At 40.0% G+C, this 21,563-nt stretch overlaps 1 protein-coding gene across 2 annotated transcripts in view; it reads left to right on the top strand.

Annotated features, from left to right (window-relative positions):
* Positions 1 to 20,884, top strand: part of roraa (RAR-related orphan receptor A, paralog a) — a 277,550-nt gene extending 256,666 nt beyond the window's left edge. For both annotated transcript variants that reach the window (XM_057329380.1, XM_057329379.1), the window contains 9 exons: positions 2,993 to 3,078; positions 5,467 to 5,608; positions 7,298 to 7,690; positions 8,844 to 8,965; positions 9,180 to 9,312; positions 10,859 to 10,966; positions 12,576 to 12,686; positions 13,127 to 13,239; positions 14,207 to 20,884. In XM_057329380.1, the coding sequence (XP_057185363.1) occupies positions 2,993 to 3,078; positions 5,467 to 5,608; positions 7,298 to 7,690; positions 8,844 to 8,965; positions 9,180 to 9,312; positions 10,859 to 10,966; positions 12,576 to 12,686; positions 13,127 to 13,239; positions 14,207 to 14,371 (1,373 nt within the window). In that variant the 3' untranslated portion in view covers positions 14,372 to 20,884. The remainder of the gene's footprint in view (positions 1 to 2,992; positions 3,079 to 5,466; positions 5,609 to 7,297; positions 7,691 to 8,843; positions 8,966 to 9,179; positions 9,313 to 10,858; positions 10,967 to 12,575; positions 12,687 to 13,126; positions 13,240 to 14,206) is intronic.
* Positions 20,885 to 21,563: the final 679 nt, after the last annotated feature.

Here is a 21,563-nt window from a genome sequence, read left to right as displayed (position 1 = left end):
GGACCAAATGTATAGCGGTTGCCATAGTAAACATAGTAAATGGTGATTGTTGGAAAATGTATAAATGCAGAAAGATGTGTGGAAAGAATATACAGTTTTTGGTGAGTTTTTATAAAAGTCAGTTTGTCTATAAAAACAAACATATATGTGTGTATAACATATACTGTGTAGGCTTTGGGTCCTTAACACATTTTCGTTTCTAGTTAAGGGCAACACATATTTGTTACTTGAATTTCAATATTGGGTTGTCCCTTTGATTTATTTAACACACAAGCAACACAAAATGACACGCAAGGGTGTTACAATGACACAATGTGTTAAAATTTCATAATTCCATTTTTTTTTAGGTTAATGTATGTTGTACCACAGATAAATTAAAAATATTCTAATTTTAAAATCGTAGTTTCCACACCTGAAAGTCAAGGAAATCTTTTGTGAAATCAAAGTCGTGAAAAGCTCGAAAAAATCACTGACTAAAAATGATGTTGTTTGACAAAATAATTATTTTTACAAAATCTACATCCAGTCAACCTCTGACTTGATCAGAGGGTATTGTAAAATACTTCTTCCTTTACGAATGCCTAAAGTTCCCTTATATTGTGGCTGTACTGTTGCACAGTTATTAAATGAAAATAATAACTGACTGTCATGTTGTTATACCATGGTACTCCGATAATATTATGGTATCACCATCATGACAAAAAAAGGGTAATTATGTTGTTATCCAATGTAGGGATGTGTAACACAGCTGAATATATCCACACAGTAAGTGTGTTTCTACTGTAGCTGGATGAATTACTCCCCGTCCTACCCTTGCTGTGAGGATTTTTTCAGCAGAACAATTTTGGTTTAGCGCTCTCCGTAGACAAAGGAAGCACCAATCCGGCGCAGCGTGAGCCAGGCGGGAGACAAAGAGCTTTGTGAGTGTTTCATGTGGAGGCCCGGCGAGAGGGAGAGCGGAGAAATATTTGCACTAGGCAGAACCAAACTCCAGTGGCCGACGCAGCATAATGCCCTTTTCACTTCCTGCGCCTTCACCTGATGTGGCACGAGCTTCGTCAGCGAGAGTACCTGATTCTCTCCGGCTAAAGCGTAGGGCCCTCTGAGCAGTGCCTGGGGAAAGTCAGAGAGAGGAGCTGGTGGAGGCTGTTCCCGCAGGTCTGGACCCACAGCCGGGTAGTCACAGGCTTGTCTGTGATGGCAGCGGTGTGGAGGCGCTAGCCTTTTGAGCCTGTAGGGCAGATTGTGGAGGTTGAGATCGAGTCTGCAGTCACGGCCTTGTACTGCCACCTACTGGCAGGGCCTGGTACTGCGTCTCCTCTTTTGGACCTCAACCACAGCCAGCCTTAATTACAGCATGCTTCAGTTGTTGTGAGTGCATGTCAGAACAAATTATGTAAGTAATGAGGCTGAAAATGCTAAAGGAGTAGGAACACACAGGCGTGCTAATGCTCATGCCGAGAGAACACAAAACAAACAACAGAGTGCACAGCCCGCAATGTTTCCTTTTGTACACAAGCGAAAAACAACAGCAAAAAACATGGTTTCTTCATTAAATTACCGATAACAGCAAGATCAGTAAGGCATTTATATTAGTTTATATTTAGATTCGTTGCTGAGTACGCACTTAGCAACCTTGGACCCGGCAATGCGCATGAGGCTCTCCTGAGAACGGCAACGCTTTATTATCAACATGAAATGTAGGCTAATATGCCGTTTAAAGGCTGTGTTGACTGAACGGACGGTGTACTGTTTGTGATCGTTCTCGGAGAGAGAGAGGGAGACCAGTGGCCCCAGTGCCCCACCGTGGGTACGTCAACATTATCCGAATGACACAACGGGAGCTCGAGGGCGGATGATGAAACACGCTCATGGCCGTCGCTGATGCGCTCAGCGGTGGCAGATTTGATGCGTGCAAATTAATTCCGCACGACTGGATTTATAAGGTTCTCTAAAATATTATCGAGCCACAGTATTTTGGCTGGAGGTAGGCAAGTAGCTGCGGGGAACTTTGGCTCGGGATCTGAGGGAACTGGAGGGAGCGATATTTGTCAAGTAGAAATAAAATGCTTAGGCTACATTAAACAGTGAGCGTTGAGCTCTAATCCGGATAAATATAGAGAGGAGCTCTTGCATGGTAAGGTCTATTTTGCAATGGCCAGAGGTTTGGATCAGGTCCTTTTGATGCGATTATGTTGCCATGGCCTTCGCTTCGAGATGCCCAAATTTATCAAGCAGAGTGCGCTTAGTGTTTGTGGAGTGTTTTATCTGTCAGAAATAATACCTGCAGGTTGAAAAGTGGCCTTCACTGAATGGTTCAGACTTGACTTTCCATGTGAAAAAGAAGATATTTTGAGAAATGTCTCAGTGGTTTTGTGTCCATACAACGGAAGTCGATGGTGACCAGTTTTGTTAAGTTCTTCTAAATATATTCTCTGGTTTTCTGCAGAAGAAAGAAATCCATACTGGTTTGGAAGGGTGAATAAATGCACTGGTCACTTGTAATTTCATGTTACAATACAGGTCTTTATCGTTTTCCCTCATTGTAAACCACACAGCACAGTTGGACTGCATTCAATGATGGCAAAACTTTCATTGTGGATTATGTGCCTTTTAAGTTTCTTTGAGCTGATATTCCACTGGTAAAAAAGGTCCAGTCATGTGGTTAATAGCGGCTCCCTGTCACACTGTTCCTCTGCTGATATTATTAACCAAAGGCTCTGCGGGAAGCAGCGGAGCTTCTTTTTACGAGTCTTTTTTTTTTGCGTGCAAGCTGACATCATGATTGCAGCACTTTATAAGGGTTTTCTGTTTAAAGTCAAGATAGCCTCCTCCAAACACGATGCAACTGAGGCTGGGTGGCAGGGATGTGATGCGTTTGAAGCTCGGAGCCGTTTCATGTCGCAACATGCAGCCGTGGAGGAGGTGTTGTGCTGTGACTGGTGACAGTGAAAAATCCTGACAGTGTCTTCTCTCTTTTCTTTTCGCGCAGCTCAAATCGAAATAATTCCCTGCAAGATCTGTGGAGACAAATCATCAGGCATCCATTATGGTGTGATAACGTGTGAAGGCTGCAAGGTAAGAAGCTAAACAACCCTGTCAGTGGTTGTGTGCGTGACAAATAAAAAAGCGGGGAAAGTTAACAAATGACACGCTGTAGAAAATAACAGAAAATTCCCTGTAGAAATGATCGCCCTTTTAAAGAAAAAAACACAGACAATTTATTTAAAGGACTTCACAATTCATCAAAGTTCTAAAAACGGCATTTATGTTGATGTTGTATGAACATCACAATTACAAAACGATGAGATTGTCTCCTTCTGACTTTTTTTTAATAATAAAACCATCAGAAAAGGAAGCGCTATGAATCAAAGCATGTAGTTAGTGGTTTTGCTAGCACGCCCCCCCCCCCACCTTTTGTGCATTTTTCAAACGCGCCGTCCACTCAGCAAAGAGGAATTTTGTGCTTATTGTGTATTCTTGTTTGCCGCCTGTCACCGGAGCGACTCGTTAGCATTCCGCAAGCGGCCTCGGCAGAAACAAACATGCGAATGCTGCTGCTCGTCGCTTTTTTGTTTTTCGCACAATAGACTCTCCGCTCAGCATCTCTCGCTCAGTCGCTCGCGTCGCGGCGGAAAGAAAGCGTGCAACCCTGATGAATAAACTGCTGAAATGTATCTTTAATGGTTACTAATTACACGAGGCAGAGAGACATTTAATGATATGTGCGAGCACACCGCTCCGGCCCATAAATCATAGCATTATTAAGGAGCGCCGCTTGTCACCGGCAGTCCTAACCCGCTTTCATAATGGCTGCCATTAGAAAGCAACTTGGCAGCTGTCAGCTGTTTTCTAGTAATTAAACAGCCAATGAGCAACTAATTAAGACATATGTGTATGGAGCTGTGGAGTGGGGTGTGTTAATGACGAGCTGGAATCAATTCATTAAGTCAAAGGGATGAGAAATCAACTCGACGTGGGCGCCCGCTCCTTCCCCCTCGCGGCACCCACCGGGTTCGGGCCCTGTTATTCAACATTAATAACCTCAGACAAACTCGCCATTATTTACTACCTTTCTCGTCGCTCTTGGAACAGGCCGTCGCCGTATTAACAATCCAAACTGCTACTGATTAGGAAATTTGGTAAAGTTCACTAGATGACATAGACGACAGTCTGTTTCTATTCAGCTCATCAGTTCGGCGATGTATTAAAGTTAATACTGTACATTGACGTGTGAGGTTCATTAATGTTTTTAAACACATTTTCCGCACTTTAATTCTGTAATTTAGCTATAAATAAAGTCCAGATGGCGTCGTTAACACAAGCCAAGTCATTTGCTCATAATACCACAGCAGCTTAACAAGTATGAAATATTATATTCTGTTTTACAAACATCATCAGATGTTCACACATAAGTGTGCTTATGAACTATAAACATGTTGCATACCTATGCGGTTTGAGAAAGGTATGCAACATTCATACCAAAAACTGTTATTATAACAGGGAAAATATGATTATATTGATCCAATCAGGTATTTCTTACCAAAGTCTCAACCATTTGATCAGGACAAAGCATTGCAAAAATGCCACCTCCTGCCTATAAAATGTGTTTACCTCAAAGTTTTTTTGTTGCATTTCCTCGTAGGACTGTCACAACATGATTTTTACTACATGATTACCATGGCCAAAAGATTTTATTGTATTAATTATAATTTTTTTTACTAATAAATAATGACATCAGCGAAATTCATCTTTCATTTTTGTCTATTTTTCACATTCAAACTGTGTGACTCTTATGGCTGGAATACACTACAAGACTTTTAAAATCTGAACAGATTTTTTTAAACTAGACATCATACACTTGCAGACTTTTTGAAAGTTTCAGATAGAAACACACCAACTCAAATCTGCAGACTGGCACAGACTTTCTGCAACAAGTCCAGACTGAAAATCTGGGCAAAATCTGAGCAAAAGTCTTGTAGTGTATTTTAGCCTTTAAAGAGATTACTCCAAAAATAAAATTCTGTCATCATTTATTCTCCCTCGTGTCGTTCAAAACATGTACATGACTATTTCTTCTGCAGAGCACAAATTTTGAATTTGACAAAACAATGGAAGTCAATGGGGTCAGTGTTGTTTGGTTATCAACATTCTTCAAAATATCTTGTTTTGTGATCTACAGAAGTAAGTCATACAGGTTTCAAATAATAAATGATTAAAGAATTTTCATTTTTGGGTGAACTGTAAGGCAACATAAACATAACATAAAAGGGTGCTGAATTCTTTACGATATTATCATAGGTGTAGTATAAACACAGTATTGATTGAAAAATCTTTTTTTATCACGGTTATTGACAATAATGGTATGTTGTGACACCCCTATTATAACCCAGTATGTGGATATAACCACACCAACAGCTTAACCAAGCGGCTCTCATTGTCTCTCTCCATCTCTCGGGGCTCTAGGGTTTCTTCAGGAGGAGTCAACAGAGCAATGCGGCGTACTCGTGCCCGCGTCAGAAGAACTGCCTGATTGACCGCACCAGCCGAAACCGCTGCCAGCACTGCAGGCTGCAGAAGTGTCTGGCCGTGGGCATGTCACGTGACGGTGAGTGTGTGTCCAGTACAGCAGACACAGAACATCAAACGCATGCGAAATATTGAATACAGCAGCATATAAAGTACTGTATATGCGCAACATAGGAGCGTGTTTTTCAGTTACGGATTAGTCTTGAAACTACATACAAACATGCAAGTAGACTTCAAGAAAAGGTAATAGAAGGCAACAACGAAAACCCTAGTCTGGCCATATGATATAAATTAGACTATCTGTTCTATAGTTGGCGCATTGCTCATTAGTTTCTCAACAAACTTGCAACAAGATGAATGTAAGAGGCGCTTGTAGTTCGGGACTGCAGGGCATCCTCACTCAGGCTGGGGATTCTGACAGCAAGTAGCTTTTATTAAATGAGCATCATTAAAACAGGCTCATTAAAGCCAATGCAGGTGAGCAGCATTAACGGGAACACAGGTGAGCGTGTGTTTGTGTGCGTGCATGTGTGTGTGGAGGCCCCCTGCTGGGCCTCCGGCTGGGCGATGTGACTACGGCCCGTGACAGGAGGATGAAATCAGGCCAGGTCTTCGGAGTCTACCGGGCTGCTCTGTCGCACGCAACCAGGACAGGCAAGGTGACTTCTGACTTCACTCTGTCTGAAGCTCACGGGTCCCCATCTGCCTTCCTTACAGTGAGACGCAGACCGTACACAGACGAGTCTGAGACCATGTGTAGGTTTTTGTCCAGACCCCTTTCTGGTACATCCTCTAAACAAAAGCTTTTTTAAAATTCTGCAGTTTCAAAATCACATTTCCTGTCCATTTCTTTTCTCTTCTCCTCCTCTTTCTTCTGTTTCATCTCTTTTTTGTGTCCTCTCATCTCATTTAGTTTTCTTTTCTTTTGCTCTCTTCACATCTTCTCGACTTTTACCTTCTGTCCTCATCTCATTTTGTCTCTTCTCCTTTCGTCTAATCTTGTCTTCCTTTCATCCAATACTACTTTGGCTCATCCTCTTTCAGACGCCCTTCATTTCACAGACAGTTGAGCTCCACTTATATCTGATCCGCACTATATCTGCTCCCACAACACTTTTCCAGTTCAAAGACGAGCCGAAGCTGTTGCGAATTCTTTCTTTCTACATCTCCGCTGTTGTCTCCAGGTGCGGCGAGTGAGGGTCTTGCCTGTTTGTGAGAGCTTGTAAATTGGTGATTTATTCTAGTCAGGTCTGCTGTTCTTGGATCATTTTGGCAGGTAGACAGCGGAAAGCTAATGCTATTACTGAGTAGAGCAGTTTTTCGGACCAAATACACCAAATTAATACCCTCGGAGAGACATTAAAATGTGCTCCCCGGAGTTAGGCGTACTCATCGTGCTGCTTCACTAAGCTTTCCTTCAAAGGCCAAAGTCTTGAGGGAAAAGAGATTGTTGTTTAGTAACAATGGCTGAGGGGTAAAGTTACTTTTATTTCCTCGAAAATAAGAGGACTGTACGGACGTAACACTAGATTAGCTATTTAAGTTGTAAAGAGGCATGGTTTGGTTTAGTGGTTACTCACGGCTTGTAACTGGGTTGCTGGTTTGATCCCTGCATGGAGACATCACTATTGCATTTTTCCAAACAAGACTCACGAAAAGGTTTTGGAAACAATTTCCACCAGAATAAATATTGCTCACTTGACTGCATCTGTTTATATTTGGTGAACAAGCTGATCAATTCTTATGTGTACCATCTTTGTCTCAACAGCGGTGAAATTCGGCCGCATGTCCAAGAAACAGCGGGACAGCCTGTATGCAGAAGTGCAGAAACACCGGCTCCAACAGCAACAGCGGGACCACCAGCAGCAGCCCGGCGAGGCCGAGCCCCTAACACCAACCTACGGCCTCACCACCAACGGCTTGACTGAGCTCCATGATGACCTGAGCGGCTACATGAATGGCCACACGCCCGATGGCACCAAACCCGACTCGGGCGTCAGCAGCTTCTACCTGGACATCCAACCCTCACCCGACCAGTCCGGCTTGGACATCAACGGCATCAAGCCAGAGCCCATCTGTGACTTCACCTCTGGCTCATTCTTCCCGTACTGTTCCTTCACCAATGGGGAAACATCCCCCACAGTTTCCATGGCTGAGTTGGGTGAGTGAGAAAATAGCAAGAAGGATTCTGGTTAGCCGAGGGGACTGGGGGAAGAACTCAACCGTGGGGCAAACGTCGCTAAAGGTGTCTTAAAATAGCATTAGGTTGGAGACTCATCTCAAAGACTCATTAAAAGTACCTCTTTTTTTCTAATTAGTTTCCATTAATTAGGGCCAATCAGGATCCAGCAGGGCACGCGCCGTGGGAAATCATTTTTTTAGGTTCCCCTCCTGCTCTGGGACTCTCTTTAACACATGTGTTTTCAACATGATTGAATTTTATACTCTGTGTTTTTTTTCTTCTTTCTCTGTCGCCTTCATTTGCTCTTTCCTGTTGAAAGCAAATATGACCTTTGTTTCCATAAATTTGCACATTTCATGTCATCATTAAAGCATTGCCCTATTTTCATTTCTATTGCTTGTTCTGGAGTCAATTTTATATGCCGTCAATGCGCGGTGTTTCAAAATGGTTACATTGCAAAAATAGAGGAGAAGAAAAAGCGACAGAACCTGCAACCAAACATCTCATACAAAAGCACTAAATAGTAAAACATTTGTTGCCACTAACCTGGAAAACGTGCCGGACAAGATAGCACAATTTAGTTGAGACATACTGTGTTTCCTTACTTCCAGAAGTTGCATACAATGTAGACCATTTTGCAAGAAGTAAACAACACTGGTCCAGATGCACTTCCTGTTTCATTTTTAACAAAACGCAAACATTACAACAAAATAAAACCAACAGAACATTTGGAAATGAATGAAAATGTTAAACATCTTTAAGACTTAATTATACATATGAAAAACCCCTGAAAAACAGAAACAGGAAGTGCTTCTGAACCAGTGTTGTTTACTTGATCTACAGAAAATCAGAATGAAATGGTCAGCCATGCGACTTTAAATTACAAAGCAACAATGCACAAACACACTTCACTCAAATATGCATTTGTTGAGAGAATCTTCCACAAGGTATGACCTCTATATAGCACTAATGCGAAACAATTGCCATTGATCTCATGTATGCACGCACACATACAGTATACAGCATATGCATATGCATACATATACTGTATATAGAGCATCTCAATATGTCTGTACATTAAATGCAGCCAGGCGTCACGAAGGCGTTTGACGTGCGTTGTGTTGTCTTTCAGAGCATCTGGCCCAAAACATATCCAAGTCCCATATGGAGACGTGTCAGTACCTGAGAGAAGAGCTTCAGCAGATGACCTGGCAAGCTTTCCTTCAGGAGGAAGTGGAGAGCTACCAGAGCAAGGTACTACACACACACACACGAATGAAGCTTTGTGCAGCGCTTAAAAGATATCTTCAACTTAATGATGTAAATGTACATTGTTGTGGCAGTGTTGTTTAGTGTATAAATGTCCTACTGGCTGTTTACATGTACATGCGGTGCAGCCACTTGAAGGGATAAACAACTGTTTAATTCTACTGATACGCAACAGGATCTTTGTTGTGTTTCCCCTCAGCCCAGAGAAGTCATGTGGCAGCTGTGTGCTATTAAAATCACAGAGGCCATTCAGTACGTGGTGGAGTTTGCCAAGCGCATCGATGGCTTCATGGAGCTCTGTCAGAATGATCAGATAGTGCTACTCAAAGCAGGTAAAGCATTTGTGTGTGTGTTCATATCACCATCATCCATCCTAGCTTATTTCACTGACTTTTTTACAGAAATATTCCTTTGCTCCGGTGTTGCTACGTTCATTGCATACTACCATACTACTTACTATATATGCTGTATATGCTTCACAACTCCTTCCTGGTGGAACATTCTTCCTAACTCGGTCCGGTCAACCACATCTCTCACAACATTCAAAAAACGACTTAAAACCCATCTCTTCTGTGAATACTTGACAGACGTGAAGAAAAGGAAAAAAAACTAACCCTCTCTCTTTCTCTCAACAGGTAGTGGTCTAGCTTTTGTTGAAACTAGTAACTTTGTATTAGCACCTATTGTATTATTGCTCCTGTATGATATAGCGCTTATTGCTCCCTGAACTCTCCAAGTCGCTTTGGATAAAAGCGTCTGCTAAATGACTAAATGTAAATATGCTGCATGCTCTTTATGTACTGTATGTGAATGATGTATGCATGGAACAACCTACATAATCTATTATAATTGCCAAAATGTGCGAGCATGGACTGTCAGCTCTTAAAAATAGAGCATTATTGAGATGCTATCCACCAATGTCTCCTTACAAGCAATGTGAGATTTATAACACACACACACTGTCCCCATCATGATCCCAGCAGCTCTCAATGTTTCTGTTTGTGCCACGCTCAAACGAAATGAATAACAAAGTGAGTGAGAGCTCTTGTCTGACATGACATTTTAAACCACCAGCATCTTGCTAAAGCTCTTTAATGGCTTCTGTTACGTGGCTTTTATCCTCTAAGCAGCTCACTAAAGCACTCGGCTGTAGAATTACTGCTCCCACTCACAACAATAACAGCAACACATTCCACCTGAGACGCAAACACGCACAACAAAAAGCACAGATGTTTTCTTAGGTGTCAAATATATTCAGCTAATTGTCAACATAGCAAAGCAAATTTTTTCTCTTGATGATGCGCAAGTAATGCAGACGTGTATGCTTAGCTAACGCATTTCAAGGTTGTTTAACGTGTGTTCTTGCATTACTTGTGGTAACACCTCAGTGTTAGTATTCAGCTAGCTGTCTTCATTTACATTTCCGAGTTTGGCAGACATTTTTATCCAAAGCTACTAGAGTGCATTCAAGGTGTACAATTTATTTGTATGCGATACAGTATGCGTTTTCGTTAGTAGTTCATCTTGAAAGACAACCTAGCCAGTGCTTTACCAGTTGAGCTACAGGAACACAAAAATCGCTCCGCAAGATTCTCTACAAACTATGGCTCTGCCACAAAAGTGTTTGACCTGCAGTACAAGAGAAAATGGACCATTTACAGAGAAAGATGTTTAAAGTAATGCCCACTATAGCATTTTTTTACAGCAACACTCAGAATGCTGATATTCAAAAATTGGGTTTTGTTGATATGAAAATCACGATTATTGTCAATACTGGTATGTTGTGACATCCCTTGTACAGTATATTTCTGGCTGTTCCTATCTGTCTCTCTTCTGGACTATGAATAATCATCTTGTTTCTCTTTCATCTGTGCACAGGCTCTTTGGAGGTGGTGTTTGTCAGAATGTGCCGTGCCTTCGACCCTCAGAACAATACAGTCTATTTTGACGGAAAGTATGCAGGGTCTGACGTCTTCAAATCATTAGGTGAGTTACGTTCATTTAGTTTTGATGTGGTGTTTTTAATATGGTTTAAGATAAACAAATTAGTCATTTGAAACCATTGCAGAGTATTTTCTCCATAAAGCTGCAGTTTACCAAAGACAGTTTAAAAATGCACTGAAATGATCGGTGCTGTTTCAGCTGTTCTGCAACGCGCTGCCAAAGTCCGTTTACTGAAGTTGTGCCACTCGGCGGCCATGTTTGCAATGCCTCTGTGCAGCTATTTACGTCATAGCAAGTCCACACTCCTATCTGCTTGAATGGGGGAAGGTGGATATTTCTAAAATCGCTAGCAAAAATCACAATTAAACAGCATATTTCCGATCAGTAATTAAACATGACATAAACTGTATCATAACTTTCATTTGCTAAGCTTAAACTGTGCTAAAAATCACCTTTTTAGAGATCGTCCAGGCTTAACTGACTGACGATTGGCTCGTTTTTACTGGAAGGCGGGACTTCCTTCGCTAGAGCGGCCATATTGAGCATAGCATTCCTCGCCAGTCATTGTAACGGCAGTGGCGCATCTTGTTAATATCAATATCTTTGGCGCTGCTCACACGTCGAATGAGGCATCTATGTACTTTTATAATACGGTCCGTTCTGGTCCTTGTTTCTGATTGGCTGAGCCGAGTTTTAAGCCGTTTTTAATTTTAAAGCTTATAGATGAGTTTTGAGTTATAAAATTATCGAATGCAGTGGGACTTTAAATACTGAGTGAGGCACACATGGTGGCAGCATTCAAATGGGGTTACACAACCCAACCAGTTAGCAACCAACTGGCAACCAAAAGTCATACGTGTGCAAGCAAACAAGCTATTCCAGATTCGCCAGATTCGCCACACAAACTCAAACATTCCTCGCTGAAAATGCCACATATAGTGGGCATTTGGAAACAACATAAGGAAGATTGAGAGTCTACTGAGAGTGTTTTATCAAACATGCTATCCACACAACCGTAACCCGTCTATAGTTTCTCTTGGGTAAGCAAATAGCATTTATGTTTGAATGCCATGACATTAGTGAAATCCCTTCTCTGTGGTTACTTGCACATATTTGAAACCTTTAGAAGCAAAAAGCTATCCAAATGCCAGAACAAACACAAATATAAGAAATAAAGTAGGTGAGAAAGATGTTTGCATGTGGATGCCACGGTCTGCAAGCCAACACTCAATCAATATTTGTGTCTGTTTGTGCAGATGTGAACATTCTCATTCTTATAATAACGATGGCAATATCTTATTTCTCTGTCAGTTGCACGGGGATTTTTAACAAGCCTGCATCTGTTCTCCGAGCCTTTGAGACAAAGGCATGCCAGAGATCTCTTGTGTGAACTCATGAGTCACGGGCTTTACTGAAAGTTTCGTTAGTGACCCCAGTCATGCTTACATAACCCATCTCGTTCTGGTAAAACATGATTATTCTAGAGAGAGGAAAAAAACACTGTGGGAAAAGCATTCTGTAATGCATAAAAGTTTTATTGTTTTACCTCGGTGTCACCGCAAAAACGTCAAGTGTCTACCAGTGCTGTCTACTGCTACATCTCAAGCCTGTCTGTACATCTTTTTCTTTCTCTCCGTCTCCACGGTGACAGGCTGCGATGATTTGATCAGCTCCGTCTTCGAGTTTGGGAAAAACTTGTGTTCTATGCACCTCTCTGAAGATGAGATTGCCCTGTTCTCTGCCTTCGTGTTGATGTCTGCAGGTAAGCCTGGCTCACTGTGTTAAACGCTACAAACGTGTTACCCACAATCCCTTGTTTACCACTTCCACACAGGCTGTTTTAGCTTTGTGGTTAAATATATGGGCCGGTAACCGAAAGGTTGGAGATTCAAATCTTACAAGGTGTGGTCCGTGAATGGTTGCAGGTTTGAACCCCGTGGTGTGATTTATGAAATCAGACTAGTGTCTGTGAACGGTGTTGTCCCTGTATTAATGCTAATTCGAAAAAGTAGTAAAACATGTATGTGTCGTTCCCTAATGGGACATTTCAATTACAGCCACCTTTGCTCTAAAAATGATACAAACCAGATTCAAACCTGCCTCTTCATACTCCACATAAACACCATGTGCGTGAACCGCAAGGTCACAGCTCAGATTGTGATGAAGTGTGACATCCTCACCCGTCTGTGCGTGTGTGTTTAGACCGCTCTTGGCTCCAGGAGAAGGTGAAGGTGGAGAAACTCCAGCAGAAAATCCAGCTGGCACTTCAGCACGTTCTGCAGAAGAACCACAGAGAGGACGGCATACTGACAAAGGTACTACATAACACAAAATGAAGCAGGATATGATGTCATTAAATGTGATATTTGTGTATTATTTTATTGTATACTAATGCAAAGTTATTTGAATTAATTATGATTAAATAAAGGTATTAAAGACAACAGAACTATTCGCCACACATTTGACTTTCATAATGACTTATTTCCAATTAAAACAGAATATTAAGTGGGAAATAATGTAGGATGGAAGTTGATGTCATCCACCTGGATTTGATTGGATCATGAAATGTTAAGCTGTGATGTAATTGGATAATATTATTTTCCCTGCCTGGGTGGCCTTGGTTTTGTCAGCAGAAAAGATAAGTTGTTTCAGGTGCAGGGAACGTTGTTAGATTTTGATGAAAGGTTAGACAAATATATACATATTATTTTTAGAATAAAGTAGGGCTGTCAAACGATTAATCGCGATTAATCGCATCCAGAATAAAAGTTTGTGTTTACTTAATATGTGTCAGTGTATTGTACATATTAATTTTGTATTTATAAATACAAAAACATACACATAAATGTATATATATTTAATACAATTTTGAGATGTATTATTTATATTTACCAATAACTGAAATTACATATAAACGTTTATTAATTTTTATATTTTTCTTAATATATGCATGTATGTGTATGTGTGTATAAACACATCGTTAATATGCACAGTACACAGACATATATTATGTAAACACAAACTTTTATTCTGGATGCGATTAATCGCGATTAATCGTTTGACAGCCCTAGAATAAAGTGCACTGATGTATTGAGTACAATAAGACCAGTTGCTTACATTACAGGAAAGGAAATAAGGGGAACATTTATTTTAGCTGTATGACTCTTTTAGAAAAACTTAAGACCAAGTGTCACTAGATTTAAAGGTCTGCCTTTTACCCCAGTACCAAAAGGTCCTTTAGAGCAAAAAAGAATAACAGACCTCTCTTCTCTCTCTCTGCAGTTGATATGCAAAGTCTCCACACTGCGAGCTCTGTGCAGCAGGCATACAGAAAAGCTGACGGCATTCAAAGCAATATACCCAGACATTGTGCGCGCCCACTTCCCCCCATTGTACAAGGAGTTGTTCGGATCAGACTTTGAGCAGTCCATGCCCGTTGACGGGTAACGCTTCCCGCGCCCGTCCTGCCCGGGGGATTTCACGCCGTGGGGAATGTCAAGCATAAATCTGAGACACTTTACCAGTGCCCTGCACATACACATACACACACCTGGACGGCCAACACACTGCACACACACCCTTTCCCCTTTTTTCTTTGTGTTTTTCGAGCGGAATGAGAAAGGAGGCAAAGGACTGGGTTTGACTCCAGCGGTTTATTTTTGGGGTTTGTTCCCTCCATTTACTGACACAGGTGGGATGCGGAGCCCAAGGGAGAGGAAGAGAAGACGCTTGTTTTTCATACGCTTCCTCTCTCTCTTTTTTCTGGCTGAACCTGAAGAGTCCACGCGTACGGTCCCATGGAGATTTGTCACGATCAGCATAAATTGTTTTGACTTGTTTCCAAAACGGAAAACGAGTCCCGGGGAGCATTCACCTGAATCTGGCGTTTTAAACATTTTAAAAGGAAGCCACATATTTTAAAGTCCCCTACAAGCCAAGAAAAACGAAATCGAACGAATGTTTTACCTGTGATCTGTCTTCGCGGTCAGAACTGCACCAGTAGTTAATGTACCGAAGTGTGTATGTAGAAATACTCATAGATGTGATGTGGGCCAGTTCCTTTCTCCTGTGGGTTTGATTTTCTTTCTGGGAACGCTTGATGTCAGAATACAAACCAGCAGCAAAGAGGAAGACGACGTGAGAGAAAGCAAAAGAGAGAGAATGAAAAGAAGTGTTAAGCAATGTCTGTCGGCATTTGGAGACATAAAGCAGCACCTTTCTACGGACAATCGTCTAAAAAAAAGAAGGAAAACGTAGAATTCTGGTAATTCTAGTTTAAATGACGTAAAAAGCTCAATTACTTTTAGCTGTCAGAGAATTCATCTACCATAGTTGCTTAGTGATATCGTTTAAGGCCGTCTGCTATTAAGTCCCTCTCTGGAATGGTGTTAGCGTAATGGTCCGACCACCACCATCGATGCAATGAAAGGGTCCATTTCACCCAATTTCTAACGTGTTACAGGGTATACGGTCATAAGTACAAACAATACAGAAAAAATTATGTTTATAGAATCTATTTTAAATAACATGTATGATATTCGTAGCTAGACTATTCTTAATTGTGAAAAATTGATAAGGCACTTTTATTTGCACCTTTCTTTAATTTAAGACTTGTATATTTACCTAGTGATGTGTTGCATGTATAAATACCACGGTTATGGAAAACAAGTGCTGGAAACCCTAACGCTGCTGTGGGTGGGTGCGTGTTTGTGTGCGTGTTTGTGTATTTATTCGCGAGGTTGGTGCTGGGTAAAGTCTGATCACATCCGTTCCAAAAAGATATATTTTTTAAAAGCAGCTTTAAAGCTGGGATGCTGTTCCTAGACCTGCGTTATGTTTTTGACACCCAGCAACTCCTTTTAGGAAACATCCTACAACATGTTTCAGGATCAGCAAGCCCTGCTTTTTCCCGTTTCTTTTGTGTAACATTATCAGAAACGGCAGTACCAACAGACCTATCGATTCATCCTTTTATTCTATTGGTATTTCAATCTTTAGTACATTGATTTGTACATTTCAATCTGTTAAATGGTTCCATCTAGTGGTGGTGTCAGCACAATTATGCCCCTTTTGAGGATGATTCTGATCTTATTTATCTGGCAACCGTTTTTATCATCCTTTCATCTTAGATTCACAAACTGGACTCAAGATGAAAGTGTTTACCGTATCATTTTTTTTTAAGCAGCTCTTGTGAAGGTCTTTGCCCAGCAACAACGCCCGTCCGGAACGTAAGAGTGAAAAAGATGATAAATATTCAAAGCCTTGTCTGGTTGAAATCCTCTATTTTTGTAACATTGTACAGTGCTTATAAAGCCTATGAAAGAAAAAAAGGGAACGAATGATGCTATAGCACTTAATCCTGCAATAACGAATTAGAATTTGTGTTTTTTATGATTTTTCAAAGAACAAGATGATTATAGTAGTAGTAGTGCTATTTTTTGGAATACCTAACTGTTGTTGTGCGTTGCGTATGTTTGTAAGTCTCTTGAATGTGCCATAGTGGTGTGTCCTGCTATTTTGAGTCTGAAGAAATTGTGTTGTAACATTCCAGTAAAACTATGTTGTGACATTTATTCCCAATATAATCCAGAAAAACTTTGAAGATAACTTCTACGACCTGCTAACAGACATTTCGAAACTCTTTGAGTAGATCTTGGTAGCTTCTTGTCGCTCTTTTTTTAACGTCATAATTCCCCCCCCCCAATTGTGTGGTCTTTCCCATTACACAACGTATGATCCTCAGGGAAGAGTCTGTCTAACTCAATTCTGAAACCAGTAGCTTAAACGTGTTAGTCGGCTCTGTGTTGTATCAAATGCTAACATCAGTAATTTAATCTCAATGATCAACGTCAACATAATTAGTTATCTTATTGTAGTGAAAATATCAGTCTTATTTTTATTGGTTGTGCAGTTTATTCATTTCTGCCCGCATCCCCCAGACGTCCTGATTACTGCGGTACATCATTAAACTGTGAATGACAATCCAGGTTCATGTTTAGTTCCTTGTAAATCAGCAGTGCTTGTACTACAAGGCTCAGGGAGAGTAATATTGTGATAATTGAGAACATCGATGCAGGGAATATCAAGGGAAAATAAGATATTAGCTCTGTTCTATCTAGACAGCGTTTTAAGACATCTTTGTCTTTTGACTGTTTTAATATTATGCCACCTTCTAAAGGTACCTAAAAGCGTAATATTTTTCCAAATATTTGTGTGCTCATTTTTATCTGAGCCACATTAACGTTAAACTATTGAAATCAAAGGAGCACATAGAGATTCCCATGTGTGCGCCGAGCTATTTGTGTAGCGTTGCTGTCTGTAGCGCACTCAAGTTCACTTCTTAGGTTAGCATGCTGTCTTAGCTTTGCAACAGAACGAATAGGATATTCATGTAAAGCACAGTTCTCTGACCAGCACAAAAGAACCTGGTAGTAATACATAAAAACGCTTAATTGGGACTGTTAAGATGCTTGTCACTCTTTAGTTCATTTTTAATCACAGCCCTTCAGGATATTTTCTTTTTTTACCTTTTGCAATTCACATGCTCATGTCATTCCCTGTTATTCACTAGCATCAGTTCTGTCAAGCGCACAGAAGACGGCGATACATCATAAACAATGCAAATGTGTCATTTAACTCAGTCGCACCATTGGCCACTGGTTTTATCTCATCACACAGCAAGCTCCAAGATCTAATTCCCAAAAATCAAACCAAGAAAGATAACAACCTCAAGCGTACCATGAATGCGCTATGCTATTTTTGCCCGTTTTTGTTCATTTTTCTGGATGGGGATTGTTCTAACTGTCACTCATAGCGGAGTCTATGTGCCAAATACCTCTTCATGAATCGCTCCACCGTCAACGTCCGCACGGGCTACTTAGCGTGCGTTACAAATACGGGTTTCTACAGGGTAACCACTGCTGTGGAGTCCCCTTTTAATGAACAAGCTTTGATGCACAGAAGACCGTTGTGTTTCTGTTTCTCGTCCAACCATCCGTGTTCACATAGTTGCACCACGAACGCTGTAGTAAAGTCACGTTTTGCCACTTTTTGCATGTTGTGTTTTGTCAGCGTAGTTTGTATTAGACACTTTGAAGCAATATAGGCTATGAAATAGAACTTTGGACAAATGTATTTTTTCTAATACGAGCAAAGGTACTTAAACATCTCTGGATCTGTGGTATTTTAGACTGAGATCTGTTTGTTTCTCTTATTGGTGGAAGATCCATAAAGTTTCCCACATTTTTTTTTTTTGTAAGTTGTGAGCTCCCTCTTTGTTTATTCTCGTGAGAAGCAATATATGTCTGAACGTGCGTGCGAGAGCGTGCGCACAAGCAAATATGTGTGTATCTGTGCTATGTAATGTTTGCTGAAGGTCAAACCCCAGACAAGGCTTTAAAAGTTAAGATGCAGCAGGGTCAGATGGTGAATTGTAAGTGAGATCTTACGTTTTACCAGGATTTAAAATGTTTTATGTAGCACTGAGTTTGAACCCCTCGATGAGGCTGTACAAGCATGACACAATAGAAACATTTCAATTAGATTTATGCAAACGCAACAAGGCCTATGCACTCACATATAAACTTTGGTGAAATTTATGTTCAGTGGATTCAACGGCACGTGTCATGCTAACAGCATTTTGATCTTTCATGCGTTCTTATTTATAAAAATGAGGTTTCTTTCCTAAAGCACAGCTGATACGTTATTAAAAGTGAAATATGTTTAGATAATAGAAGAAAAGAAAAACGTCTTTAGCCATAATCGAATGTCAAGCAATAATATATATGGTGTATTATTATTCATTTTTGTGCATAGGCTTTGAACATCTGCATGTAAATACATCTCTTATTTATCGCTTTTTCGTTTGTTTGTTTTTGCTTTCTGATTGTCATTTTCGTTTATTTTTCTATATTGACTAGTTCTGTTCCCGGGTGGAGAACTACGAACGTCAAATGGCCTGTAAACTGTACAGCTTCATTTTTATCCTCTCTTTTATCCTCTGCTTTTAATTCACTCAATATTTAATGTTCTATTGATCACATGTATAAAAGTAACTTTGTAACTTCTGTCTGTATAGGTAAGAAGAAAATACTGCTATTAAGACCTGCTCAGCGCAAATATTTATCTGTTTATCAGACACATCATGCTGTACAATATCTCTGTTTTTAGTACAGTTCTCTCTTTTAGACTTAGTTCGATTAGCGCTAGGGTGTGCTGACATGACTTTTTGTGTTATACTGATGTGTGGTGCTAGGTAAGTTACTTTTGTGAACAAAAATTACGGATTCATAGATTAGGCCACCCTCTTAGTCCATTCATTTCGCTGAGTATTGATGCATTATTGATATTAGGACTCGGTGAATAATTATAAGAATAATGATAATGATAACAAATAAAGTTAACAATAGGTGGTAAATTTACTTTTGAATACCCAGCAAGTACCTGTATCAGTGTGCTTGTCTTGGGACGCGGCTTGTTTCCTTCTCACTTTTAAGATTATTAGCAAAAGCAGTATGGGCTAAGTAAATCTCTATTAAACGCGTTTCTGAATCTTTGCGATGAAGAAGGTTGTTCATGCTTAAAAAGGCAGTATTGTGTTTATTTTTCATAGCTCAAAACGGTACATTTGGTATCAGGAGCTGGAAGGACTTTGGATACAGCAAAGTACTGGATCGTCTATAGCCACTTTTTGGCTTCCTCCATTTTTGTTCATTCTTCCCTTTAGTTTTTAAAGACTAGCTTTGTAAGCATTTATGTTTCTATTCAACATCTGCTTACGCACGTACAGTACACACACATCGGTTATGTGTTATAACAAATTGTACAGGACAAAGACAGTTGTACGAGGTTCGTGTGAAACTTTCTCTGTGTAGCAAGGCAGAATATACTTGCAATAATGCATAGCAAACTACACTGAGTGCCTCTCAGTGGTACAGGATGCAGAAACTATATTCGTATGTTGTTGTTTTCACTGTTCTTGTACTCAAATGACTGTGTTTAAACATGTAGGTGACTTCTGTCTTGTGTTACCAACCTTTCTTTTCATTGGCTGTCTTTTTATGTAAATTAGATTTCACGTTTGTTTATAGCCATGGAAGCAGCATTTTATTGTCTCCTGTGGTGTCCTGTATTTCTTACCGACAGTGCTCTGTCGAAACTGTCTGTCTCAGATGTTTTTGCTTTTCCTTCGAACAGCAGTTGAAACGTGGTTATGGGACATGCATTTTTTTTTATCCAGTCAGTTGCACCCTGGTTGGATGTATCTGCTTAAAAATGAATGGCAGAGCCCTGTTTGGATACCTGCAGAGACAAAATTACAGACAATCCACTCTGTGTTATCCCATTTTTCCTGCCAATTAGGTTTAAGTTGATAATTACAAAACAAAATGACTAATGCAATGTATCTTACGTGTTCATGTGTGTATGTAAAATGATGCATACTACACATCTGGATCTTTTTCCTGTTGTCTGATAAACGCGAGCTGAAGGGGAGGGCTCAAAGGCTAGAGCGGGCCGGGTTGGATTTCGCTTCTCACGGGCAGCATCAACTGCAGGAAAAAAAGCAGTGAACAGTTTGCGGTTGTCACATATTTTTACGTCACATGTTTGCTACTGATCTTAAAATGGGGATGGTCGATCATGTATCTTTCTATTCAGCTCTTTGGAACTCTCTTTAGGAGACAGTATCTTAATAGTGGTTTTACTCCTTCTGTTTGTCTGATTCTTAAATATGAAAATAAGTATTTTGATTCATTTTGTAAATACCGCTGTAAAGAAAAATAAGAAATTTAATGTTGTCTTTTAAATACTTTTCATTCTAATATGAATGTTGTTATATTGTACTTAGAAACTGTACCTTTAATATTATCTTTATTAAAAGTGCATTGGACACATCGATTTTAGATGTGCTTTATGTGCTGTTATCCCATAATAAAATTTACCGCTTGTAATGAGCTCTTATTCAGTGTCTTGTATTTCTTTACTGTATGTAGTCTGTTGTGCAAACAGTTTAAGTTACACACAAAACTGAATGATAAAAACATGGTTGCTTCCGACATGAAAGATGATAATTGTGTGCTTTACTGTAGCTAAAGCACATAGCCTACATGTAGTGTTTTGTTTATACTTCTGACTTTGAAGATGTAGTACAGTATTATGTATATAAGTCCTTATAAACCACACACAAAAAAACATTGTTAGAGGCTGGTAATATTATTTGTAAATAATTACAGGCACTATTATTATGCCAATTGTGTGGGAAAATATGCTCACATTAAAGAATTATATTGCGTATTTTATATTAAATATAAGCTGTTTTTAGTCAGTTTTAGCTTTGAGGCCGTCTGTATTACTTTTAAATGTTAACTAAATTATATTTTATCATAACCTATAGATGGTTTCATAGGACGCACGTGCAATACACAGATGTCTGTCACCATGTAAATTACCTTAAAATCGTGATTTTTTACTTTCAGGATAACAGTCAAGCTCCAAAAAAACGAAAGGAGTAGTCGTGCCACTCGTATACTACTGTGTATTTCAAGACCAATGTGGCTTTATGTAATAAAGGATTAAAACCAAATTTAACAAAATCTCACAACCTAGCATTCACGTCTTGCGCGAAACTGACAAGACTCGC

Source organism: Triplophysa rosa, linkage group LG3 (genome assembly GCF_024868665.1).
Source record: "Triplophysa rosa linkage group LG3, Trosa_1v2, whole genome shotgun sequence".
Taxonomy (NCBI): domain Eukaryota; kingdom Metazoa; phylum Chordata; class Actinopteri; order Cypriniformes; family Nemacheilidae; genus Triplophysa; species Triplophysa rosa.
Note: the sequence above shows the minus strand (reverse complement) of the source record. Positions and strands in the feature narration are given on the sequence as shown.